The sequence below is a fragment of the Megalobrama amblycephala genome, linkage group LG9, assembly GCF_018812025.1.
Source record: "Megalobrama amblycephala isolate DHTTF-2021 linkage group LG9, ASM1881202v1, whole genome shotgun sequence".
NCBI lineage: Eukaryota > Metazoa > Chordata > Actinopteri > Cypriniformes > Xenocyprididae > Megalobrama > Megalobrama amblycephala.
The window spans coordinates 40,911,931-40,924,522 of NC_063052.1; the positions used below are offsets into that span (position 1 = coordinate 40,911,931).

General features: G+C 35.3%; 1 protein-coding gene across 8 annotated transcripts in view; it reads right to left on the minus strand.

Moving 5' to 3' along the window:
- Positions 1–12,592, minus strand: part of LOC125275930 (RNA-binding motif, single-stranded-interacting protein 3-like) — a 51,440-nt gene that overhangs the window by 34,804 nt on the left and 4,044 nt on the right. For all 8 annotated transcript variants that reach the window (XR_007186540.1, XR_007186539.1, XM_048203285.1 and 5 more), the window contains 2 exons: positions 5,206–5,360; positions 1,593–1,651 (listed from right to left, as the gene is read on the minus strand). Coding sequence is in view for 6 of the 8 variants with exons in the window: in XM_048203285.1 (XP_048059242.1) it covers positions 1,593–1,651; positions 5,206–5,360 (214 nt within the window). In the remaining 2 variants the exon portion in view is untranslated. The remainder of the gene's footprint in view (positions 1–1,592; positions 1,652–5,205; positions 5,361–12,592) is intronic.

Below are 12,592 nucleotides of genomic sequence, written 5' to 3' on the forward strand. Positions count from 1 at the left end.
TTATAAGACCCTCTTCACACATCAAATCCTCAAATCCTTCCTCATGGACACACTAGGAAAAAAATCATATGAGCGGAAAGCTTTAAGAGTTATAGAAGGGCTAGATAACCCTACAAAAAGTACTGTATCATATTTGATACGCAAAAGGCTGTAAATGATCAAAACTTCACTGATAAACCACAATCTCCTCCAGTCATTCTGTCTCTGATTGATAGTTTAGACTCTTTTATCAAGTAAAAGTCTTTTAGTGTAATTGTACAAGCGTCCTCCTTCAGCTCGTGCTTCACATGTCTTTCTGCTGTCAAATCTCTGCTGATTTTATCAAGTAAATGCAAGAATAACTTTGATATTGTTTGTAATATTTCAACTGGAATGAAGCAGGTTTATTAGAAAAATCATCAAATATGATCATCAGGCTTTTGAGGAAGGTTTATTTGTTCATGTCTCAATCACGGCAATGCATTGCATTATATGTTTAAAAACTACAGAGCTTTGATCATAACACTAAGCATTTAAATATCATCTTACTAAGGCATATTATTGGAAGATATTGATATTATTATGCATTTTATGTCAGTATCTGCTGTACTGTTATAAAGATCTCATTCATTTACATCAAAAGCATCAGAATTTCATCACTTTTTGTCCATATAAATATCAGCATCTGCGCCAAACTGCATGTTTGCTCAGTTTGTGCCTCTGAATAAATCTGTTTTTCCTCACTATATCAAACTATATGAGCCATAAAAGCCTGATGGATCAAATACGATTCAAATGCAAAACATAAAACACATATCCAAACAGTGCAAATAATTTCAGTTATTCAATTTTTATTTTCAAATATTGCAAATATTATTCGCAGACTGCGAAGACAAACACTAAAAGAACTCTTATAATGAAGGTTTTGCAAACCCTGATGATAAAAAGCAGACAAAATGAACATTAACAGAAGTGTAGAATGACTTAGAAGTTGATATATTCAGGTATAATAAACCAGTAAATAGTATAAAATGGGTGTCGTGATGTGTTCAAACAAGAGCACGTGATAAAAATTCAAAATTCATGCTGCGAGATGCTGAATAAACGACTAAAACATCACTTTAATAGTGTAACTGACCGATGAACAACTAATAGACATCTATAATTGCACAAACTATCATTCTCCTCCTCACACATAACAGAGACTTACAGATGCAGTTCTGAGAAGTGAAGCTCATAATGAGACTATAATGAGATTTAGGCAATAAACTTTCCCTCATGTTTATGCAATACTTTGCTCAAATTGATGCAGAATAATGAAAACTGCATTTAAACGCGAGTGAAGAGGCTTGCTGTGTCATGCAAACTTTACTGCAAAAGTTTGTGCTCTTTCGTGTCCTACATTCACATGTGATCTGTGCATGTCTTGTGAACATCTTACTCTGATTATGGGAAATAATCACATTATTGGTGCTCAAAAATGAATTAAAGCTAAAACAACCAAAAATCATCTAGATAAACGAGTCCACCAATGAGTAGTTGACCATCCCTAGAGCGACGGCCACATAATCTGTTTAACATTATATAATAAAAATATAAAAACAGTCGTGTACCTTTGCATTGGTTTGTGTTCTTGTCCAGGATGGCCTTAGTAGACACGATTTTCCCATATCTGTGAGGATAGAAATGACAAACATTATCAGACATTGATAAAACATCAATCCAAGAACATTGTGAGTATTTTTATAGTTTACACATGCACATTCACAGCTTAGGGTGAGATTAGGGTTTGTTTGTGTAGCTGCAGTTCTCACAGGCATCTCATTTTCCCGCTTTATTTGCACATTTAACCAGAACTTTTATGTATTTAGCAGAAACTTCAAGCAACATTCAATTTTATTACTCCCTTGAAATCGTGTTAATAAAGCTTTTTTTCACCCAAAACAGTCAGAAGTTAGTTATTTGTGATGATTTTTACAACTACACTGGCTGTTTTTGCAGCTGTATCTTGTAATCACAATCCTGTTTGAGTCCGAATCTCTTGCACATGCACACTGAATGTTGTGTATTATAAATACGGCTGTATAGTTTGTGTAGTTCAGTCAGAATGTGAGTGTGAACTTGTGAACTCAGTGTGTGTGTGTGTGTATAAAAATAAACTCAACAGTGTCAGTGTGTTTCAGTCTGTCATCTTTTCTCCAGCAGGGATAATTGTGCCATTTCCCACAGCACTGGAAACACTATTAACAGCACAATGTGTGTGTGTGTGTGTGTGTGTGTGTGTGTGTGTGTGTGTGTGTGTGTGTGTGTGTGTGTGTGTGTGTGTGTGTGTGTGTGAGAGAGAGAGAGAGAGAGTGTGTGTTTAATCTTTTAAAGTAGGAATGAAATCCAAACTGACCCTATTTATTTTCTTTATGTATGTTACTGGTCTTATTGTGAATGATTTATATGTTCTATATATACAAACCCGATTCTAAAAAAGTTGGGACACTGTACAAATTGTGAATAAAAACAGAATGCAATGATGTGGAAGTTTCAAATTTCAATATTTTATTCAGAATACAACATAGATGACATATCAAATGTTTAAACTGAGAAAATGTATCATTTTAAGGGAAAAATAAGTTGGTTTTAAATTTCATGGCATCAACACATCTCAAAAAAGTTGGGACAAGGCCATGTTTACCACTGTGTGGCATCCCCTCTTCTTTTTATAACAGTCTGCAAACGTCTGGGGACTGAGGAGACAAGTTGCTCAAGTTTAGGAATAGGAATGTTGTCCCATTCTTGTCTAATACAGGCTTCTAGTTGCTCAACTGTCTTAGGTCTTCTTTGTCGCATCTTCCTCTTTATGATGCGCCAAATGTTTTCTATGGGTGAAAGATCTGGACTGCAGGCTGGCCATTTCAGTACCCGGATCCTTCTTCTACGCAGCCATGATGTTGTAATTGATGCAGTCTGTGGTCTGGCATTGTCATGTTGGAAAATGCAAGGTCTTCCCTGAAAGAGACGACGTCTAGATGGGAGCATATGTTGCTCTAGAACTTGGATATACCTTTCAGCATTGATGGTGCCTTTCCAGATGTGTAAGCTGCCCATGCCACACGCACTCATGCAACCCCATACCATCAGAGATGCAGGCTTCTGAACTGAGCGCTGATAACAACTTGGGTTGTCCTTGTCCTCTTTAGTCCGGATGACATGCCGTCCCAATTTTCCAAAAAGAACTTCATATTTTGATTCGTCTGACCACAGAACAGTTTTCCACTTTGCCACAGTCCATTTTAAATGAGCCTTGGCCCAGAGAAAACGCCTGCGCTTCTGGATCATGTTTAGATATGGCTTCTTTTTTGACCTATAGAGTTTTAGCCGGCAACGGTGAATGGCACGGTGGATTGTGTTTACCGACAATGTTTTCTGGAAGTATTCCTGAGCCCATGTTGTGATTTCCATTACAGTAGCATTCCTGTATGTGATGCAGTGCCGTCTAAGGGCCCGAAGATCACGGGCATCCAGTATGGTTTTCCGGCCTTGACCCTTACGCACAGAGATTGTTCCAGATTCTCTGAATCTTTGGATGATATTATGCACTGTAGATGATGATAACTTCAAACTCTTTGCAATTTTTCTCTGAGAAACTACTTTCTGATATTGCTCCACTATTTTTCGCCGCAGCATTGGGGGAATTGGTGATCCTCTGCCCATCTTGACTTCTGAGAGCCACTGCCACTCTGAGAGGCTCTTTTTATACCAATCATGTTGCCAATTGACCTAATAAGTTGCAAATTGGTCCTCCAGCTGTTCCTTATATGTACATTTAACTTTTCCGGCCTCTTATTGCTACCTGTCCCAACTTTTTTGGAATGTGTAGCTCTCATGAAATCCAAAATGAGCCAATATTTGGCATGACATTTCAAAATGTCTCACTTTCAACATTTGATATGTTATCTATATTCTATTGTGAATAAAATATAAGTTTATGAGATCTGTAAATTATCGCATTCCTTTTTTATTCACAATTTGTACAGTGTCCCAACTTTTTTTGAATCGGGTTTGTATATTTATTAATGTTTTAAATATATAAAATAAAATAAAATAAAATATATATATATTTAAAATACATAAAATAAAATAAAAATGGACACTAAAAAATATAAAACATTGAATTAAATGTGCAATGTTGAAGTAGAAAGACTGAAATAGTATTTTCATGTAAAACATATACCAATAATCTTATTAAAACAGGTATTTTTACAGGTAATACTTTAGTTTAGGGTCCAATTCTCACTATGAACTAGTTGCTTATTAGCATACATATTACTGGGATATTGGCTATTTATTAGTACTTATAAAGCACATATTAATGCTTTATTCTGCATAATCATATTCTACATCCCTTAATCCTACCCCATACCTAAACTTTACAACTACCTTACTAACTATTAATAATCAGTAATTAGGAGTTTATTGAGGCAAAAGTCATAGTTAATAGTGAGAATTGGACCTGAAACTAAAGTGTGACCATTTTACAGTGTACTTTCTTTCTCATTTGATAGATTTATAAAAATTTAACTCAAAATTATGTCACAATATGGCATTAAAGGTGGTCGCAGCTTCGGTTTCATGAAGACTTGTTGTGTTATGAAAGAATATCACGATAGTCTGTCATGAAAACACATAAAAGCAATCATAAAAGATAACCATCAACATCAGGCTATAAGAAAAATATGAACAAATCTAAAGTATCAGGAATCATTAAAGATGTGTTGGAGTGTGAACATGCCTTCAAGCTCCAAACACACAGACTGTCCTCATGAGGGATTGTGTGTGCCATAAGCACATCTCATTACAGACATACTGTTTGTGTCCGCTGGGAAACTGTGTATGAGTTTGTTTGTGTGTGTGTGTGTGTGTGTGTGTGTTCTGTGGGGACAGTAAGACAGGCGTTTCAGAGTATCATCACTCTCGGCCTCATTAAAAGTTGAAGATTTAACTTCACCTACAGAAACATACAGAACTTCCTCTTTCTATGATCCAAAAATACTGAAGCATGACCCTGAATGACAATGAAACTGTACATCTGATGAAGTAGCAAAGACTTTAGATATACAAAGACATGCTTCCAATATATCATATGTAATTGGTTTCGAAAAGCTTGGTGTCTTCCATCACTAGTGGGATGTGCGACTTTTGCGCGTGTGTGTTCATGTGTGTGTGTTCACTCACGGTTGGCAGAGTTTGATGAGGTCCTGGTCTGTCGTTCCAGGTGGAAGTCCTCGTATATACAGGTTAGTTTTGCTGAGCTGCTCCACTGCACTCTGACTACAGCTGCTGCTTCCTGGACTGGGCGGGGCCATCGGATAAGGGGGTGGGGCATATGGCTGTTAGACAGAGAGGAGGTGTGGTTAACCTGAAGGTTCTGAAGAAAAATATACAGAGCTCCTCCCACAATAATCATCCATATTAAAATCTTTTCTCCTTTATTTACATATCCAGTTAAGTACATGGAGCATCTAATAATGAGTGTATTAAATCTGTACTGGTGCACAATGATTGTGGGCAATATGTTAAATCATGAATCGTGTTTCTTGATCGGAGAGCAGAAAATCAGACAGATTTGCTCGTTTTTATTGCTGCAGTATGAGTTACTGTCTATATTGAAGGATCAGACCAAACCATTAACATACACAGGCATCATGGATCCAGGCTGAAATAGACTTCCTAACCCTATTCCCGTGTCTCTGTCTCTCTCCCACGATCCCTTGCTCTCTCTTGGCTGCCGTCTCTGTCTGTAGGAATGTGTACGTCCCACCCATCCGATTAGCTTTGTTTTAAAGGTCAGGAGTTTTTCACAATGAGGCAGTAAGGATCAAACTGCTCACTTTACTCTTTATTCACCACACACTGAAACACACACACAGAATAAACAGATGCTGCTGAGAAGACATGAGAATGTCCTTTTGTGAGGCGTTCGTGTATTTCAGTATACATTCTCAATGATCCAGCACCAGCGTAAGAGTTCAAATTGAGTTAAGATGAGTTCAAATGCATTAAAAATAAGCTTATATATTATATATAAACTACTGAGTCATAATCAAGTAATTACGGAAGAGGATTAGGGCCAAGCAATAATAAAAAAAATAAAACCATCTCGAGATTAAAGTTGTTAAATTTCAAGAAAAAACTTGTTAAATTTCAAGAAAAAAGTCTAAATAAAATGTTAAGAATAAACTTGTTAAATTACGAGAAAAAACTTGTTACATTTCGAGAAAAAAGTCTAGATAAAATGTTGAGAATAAACTCGTTAAATTACGAGAAAAAACTTGTTACATTTCGAGAAAAAAGTCAAGATAAAATGTTGAGAATAAACTCATTAAATTACGAGAAAAAAGTCGTTAAATTACGAGAACAAATTCGTTAAATTATGAGAAAAATGTCGTTAAATTTTGAGAAAAAAGTCGAGATAAAATGTTGAGAATAAAGTCATTAAATTACGAGAAAAAAGTCGTTAAATTACGAGAACAAATTCGTTAAATTATGAGAAAAATGTTGTTAAATTTCGAAAAAAAAGTCGAGATAAAATGTTGAAAATAAACTCGTTAAATTACGAGAAAAAACTCGTTAAATTTCGAGAAAAAAGTCGAGATAAAATGTTGAGAATAAACTCATTAAATTATGAGAAAAAAGTCGTTAAATTACGAGAACAAATTTGTTAAATTACGAATTTGTTCTCATAATTTAACTAATTTTTTCTCGTAATTTAACAACTTTTTTCTCATAATTTAACGAATTTGTTCTCATAATCTAACGAGTTTTTTCTCGTAATTTAATGACTTTATTCTCAACATTTTATTTCGACTTTTTTCTCGAAATTTAACGAGTTTTTTCTCGAAATTTAACAACTTTAATCTCGGGATGGTTTTATTTTTTTATTATTGCTTGGCCCTAATCCTCTTCCGTAATTAATCGAGTTGGTCTCCCTATGCTTTCGAAATACTTGAATATTGTATATAAATATATATATATGGGTGACGGGTCATTTTTTTTGTCCAAAGGCCTTGATAATAATAAAAAAACAAAGATATGACATCCAAAGTATGTAAGGTAGTACAACTAGATTTCTTTTATTGAATCCAAAATGTTTAAATTATATTTTGCAACATATAAAGGTATTTTAAAATTTTTGAAGTGTCAAAAGGTCATTCGGTTTAACCGTCCAAAGGCCAATACAGACATTTCATTTGTGATTAAAATATCTTAAAATGTAATAAATGTATATATTTATTTATTCTGGCGTGATTTTATGACATCCTATATCAACATTGTGCAAAATGGTATTAAAATTACGTGTAGAAGTCGTTGCTTTGTTATGAGAAAGAATGTCTGGAAAAATGAATTTCATTGCTGTCATTTGGAGTAACCAATATAAAGGGACCATTTTGGATCAAGTCATGCGGTCAATATCATGTGACAAGATGTGACATCATTCAGACACCTGCAAAGGACCACATGGTCGTGAAGCAAACTAACTAACTCTCTCTTAACTATTTGAAAAATTCATGTTTTCACTTGATCATACGCATGTCCCGAAACATCAGGTCATTCGGTGCAACCGCTATAAAACGTGGAAAACGTTGTAATATTTTAAAAACTTGTACTAAATATAAAATATTTGATTGTCCTTTTGCTAGATATCAGCCTGTTAGCATTGTTTGAAAATATCGTCATTCGGTATAACCAAAAGTGTCATTCGGTAAAACCGAAATTTTGGTTAAACCGAATGACTTTTTTGTCCATCTTGTAAAAAATGACAAAAGCAATGTTAACTGATTATAAACACCACATAATCTCATTGTTAACACTTAATAACACTTCAAAATTAATTATATCTCTTTACACTTTTAAAAACCTTATTCATCAATGACCCATATATATATATATATATATATATATATTATATATATTGCAATAATCAAAATATTTAGTTTTTATATTTTATAACATTTTCAATTGAGTAATTTTATCTTTCTCCACTGATTATGCTCTTCCCAATGCTTCATGGGAATGTAGTTCTTTCTCTCAGTAAAGCCGTTAAGTTCACAGTCTTCTTTTTTGCTTTAAATCAAAGTTTGTAGTGTTGTAATTCACTCCGTAACTGGCTGGTTTGGTTTATGGCTTATAATGCTTTAACGAAGACATTTTTAAAATCAATATGGAAGTAATGAGAGGAAAAAATACTTCCAGAACCATCGGCGCTGAAAAAATGGGCGGGAACTAATGCACTCTACAGCTAGTTATAATGATTACAGACAGAGCTTTATTTGTTCCCTAAAGGGAACTGTGTTTTTTTTTGGGGGGGGGGTGCATGTATAAATTGATTTTCCATTAAAAGACGTCCTCAAATGTCCCCAAGGGAAGGTTTTGTCAGATTTAACTGACTTTGTCTTCAAAATATAGCTTTATCAATTATGATCAACTCTGAATATGGAGAGATTTGATTGAATCTATAAATGTTGACATTCATTTGCACTCTGAGCTCATCACAAACACACTGAAAACTGAAATAGCCATTAACACACACACACACACACACACACACACACACACACATGCACATAGGAGATTGAATTGGTTCTCTGCATCTTCACTGCAGAGGTCTGGGTCACTTCTCAATCTGTGCAGGTCAAGGCAACACTGGCAATCACACACACACACACACACACACACACACACACACACACACATACACAAGCTCTATATCATCATTGACTGCCTCTGGACTACAAAAAATGAAGGCTCATTTCAGAAGGAAACAACCATCTCCTCAACACTGTCTATCCGAAAAATTTCTAAAGTCTGATCTGGCAAATGTTTTCTACTGTAATACATTAATTATGCTGATTAGCTCGTGTGTGTGTCTTGGCTGTGTATTTGTAGAGTTCCAGTAAGAACATGTCTAGTTTGTGTGTTTTCATACAGGAAAAGATTCATCTGTGAGCTGTGGAGGATACAAACGGGCTTTCCCTTCTAACACAACATATTCATTTAAACTGCACTGTATGAATTACATATACACAGATTCTTAATAAAGCTATGAAAGATATTCAGTCAAAAGCTGTGAATGATTTTCTTTTGTTGTTTGATTAACATTAGCGACAGGCCTTTATGAGGCTGCTGTCACTTTAAGACATTATGCATGGATCCAATATAATAATAATTGCGCCAAACTGTTTACTTTCACTTTAGACATAACTGACTGTGATTATGTGAGTAATAAATGTGTATATTTGAACTTTCAAGCGCTCTAAGCCGCGATAGTGAACTGAATTCAGCACTTGTGCGCTTCGGATGTGCGCCACAGAAAGTGTCGCGGTTTATTGTGCTTTTAATAACTCATCATCATCAAGCACGACCTGCTCTTTCTTCTCATTCATCCATGTTTCTTTGCTGCTCTGCTGTGTTGCACGTATGTATTTACATACAGATGAACTATATGGAAAAACCTCTATCGATTGACATCATCATATCGCCCAGCCTGACATGCTTTGAAAACTCCTGATATAAAACACACACACACACACACACACACACACACACACACACACACACACACACACACACACACACACACAGCTGTGGTTGTGATTACCATGATAACCAGCCACATAACCACGGGTAAACAAGCAGATGTGACCATTTACCCTTCAGGAGAGAGACAGTCACACTGGAACAGATTTAATGAAAAACTTTTATGTGGAGAAACAAAGTCTGAATGAAACAGATCTGCACATCTAATGCTTCACGCAGACGAGAGTCATCTCACACCTGCACATCTGCTGGCCGTTTATAGGTCGTGTTTAACAGCACACAGATGTGCAGTATTTCATAGTTGTGTCATTAAAATCTTCAGGAACGGCAACAAATTAAACACACACACACACACACACACCCTCCAGACACACAGAGATATTCAGAGCATGAAGATGCATGCAGAGTGTGTGTGTGTGTGTGTGATGCTCAAGTGATCTTGCCACTGTGTCTCGCTGTACAAGAATTATGAGTGTGTGTGTGTGTGTGTGTGTGTGTGTGTGTGTGTGATGCCATATGTCACCAGCACAGATATATAACACTGTAAATCACACTGATGACCAACACACACACACACACACACACACTACAACAACTATAAAATTAAAAATTAATCAGAATTAATAAACTGACATGAAAATCAGGAGAAGCCACAAACATTAAAGTCAACGTGAAACAACATTTAATGTCAGTAACCAGCAGTAAATTACAGTTAAGTATTGGCAGGATGAACAGATGCTTAACTAGAAGGTTAACATTAATCAGCAACTCACAATTTAGATGAAAGCTTTTAAAAGACAAACATAATTTCTTTGACTCGTGAATTTGAATGTTTACCAGGACCGGGATCATTTTGATTTCATGCTGTTAAGAATTTTAGAAGATATTTTTACTCCTGGATAAAATATTTCGGAGCTTGGCATAACTAAAATGCCCAGAGAATTAAACGATTTTATTAAATTACATGGATTTTCCAGTCTAATAAAATAAGGATTTCTATATATCCAGGATTTCCAAGCCTGTGAGATTTGTGGTTCTTCAAAGAAAAACAAATATTAGTTGATGGGGTGAACTAAAACAAAAATAGTTTTACTTGTTTTAGCTTATTTTCATGCTTGTTTTTTTTCTAGACACTACAGGTGAACAGGTTAAAACAGTTTTAACTCATTGATATTCACCAGTTGATTAATCACAATTATTTTGTATTACAAGTTTTCTGAAATGTTGTTTAAATATGCAAATGAGTTATCGGTAACACTTTATGTTAATGTGTCCTTGATACACATTATGTGTATTTACTATAGTAATAACCATAAATTAGGCATAATTACATGCAACTAACCCTAAACCAAACCCTAATCATCCTAACCTAATCCTACCCTAAGTACATGTACTTAATTAATATTACTCAGTACTTAAATGTATAATTACACAGTAATAGGGACACATTAAAATAAAGTGTAACCGAGTTATCTAATTAAATATGCACTAATTTGCATACATTTCCAGAACAATAATCTGAACACTGGATAAAGACACGTTCCAAAAAAAAATTACCACTGCATAAATCAAAAAATATTGTCAAAGACAGAAAAAAAAAACATTTTAACCATGTTTTTAAGATTAAAATGTTGTTTAAATCAGGTGAATGATATTTGAACAATCCTTCAGAATATAGATAGGAATAAAACTGTAAAATCTGGTGAATGTAAATCTGCTGCAGTGGAGATTTCTGATCTCAAACTCACCGCTTTACGCTAAATATGGATTGTAATTAAAATCTACAGACACAAATAGAAAAAGTGCAATAAAATAAACACTTAAATCTAGTTCAGTCATGAAACTCTAGAGGGCGCAGGCAGATGGTCCTTTACATGCAATCTGCAAACAATCACATCACTACCGCACGGCACAAGCTGATTGGCCTCTGCAGCCAATGAGATTGCTTGCTCAACACTTAAATAGTCTGGATCAGTGTTTGCTGTAAGCTAGTTCCTCTGAACCCCTCCACCTCCCCAGCTCCACCTGCCTAGATCTGCTATGGGATTCATATATGTCTATTTATGCAGCAGCAGCAGCAGATCTTACATGCTCACAGCAGAGTGCATCTGTTAGCAGTAGCAAGACTAAATACATTAACGTTGCCATATTCATTAACATGCTAAAACTATTTCAAGAGTTGTCATGACTGAAATGTGCATTCTGGATGTTTTCTTTCCATAAGTCTAAAAGAAGTCAAGCTATGGAAGGAAAATAGTCTAAATTGACCAGTGCATGAAAACACAAGGGTTTTGCCTGCAGCATCTGGCCTCAAGTCATCTTAAGATACTGCTGGAGCGAGTAAAAACATCCTGAACTCTATCCTGAGAACATACACAATCACTGTGAAAGAGCGATATCTAGCTAATGAAAGACATCAGAGAGAAGCAAAACCAGAAATATGGGCATTACTGAAATGACTATGACTTAAGATCTAAAAATTCCCTGATATTTGAGAACCTACAGCCACATGCAAACACACAGAATTACAACAACACAGCTGGAAACCTAAACAGACAAACCCAAACCCTAATGCTAAAGAAAACTAAATGACTTTTACCTTTGAGAAACGTCCCCAAAGGGAGGTTATGTCAGATTCACTTCTGGAGACAAATCTGTCCTCAAACTATAACTAATTAAAAACACACACCACTGTTGCCTTTGTCTTGCTCGGTTGGGGTTTAAAAGACAATTAATATTCAGTAATATTTTACTGCACTGACACTATCAGACAAGAACAGATGAACTGAACTGAGGTGAATAATGACACTATTGTCTACTAAAGAGCTGCTTTACAGCTGAAATTGAAGTTTAATTGTGCAACATTGACACTGTTACACAGAGAACGTTCTCAGAATGTTCTGGCAAGGTTCTCTCAACGTTACGAACAAACATTCTTTCAGTAGCGTTAATAGAATGTTTGTTCAAAGTTATCTGGAATGTTCTCAAACACACATCATTCATGGAATGTTTTTTCCTGAAACAT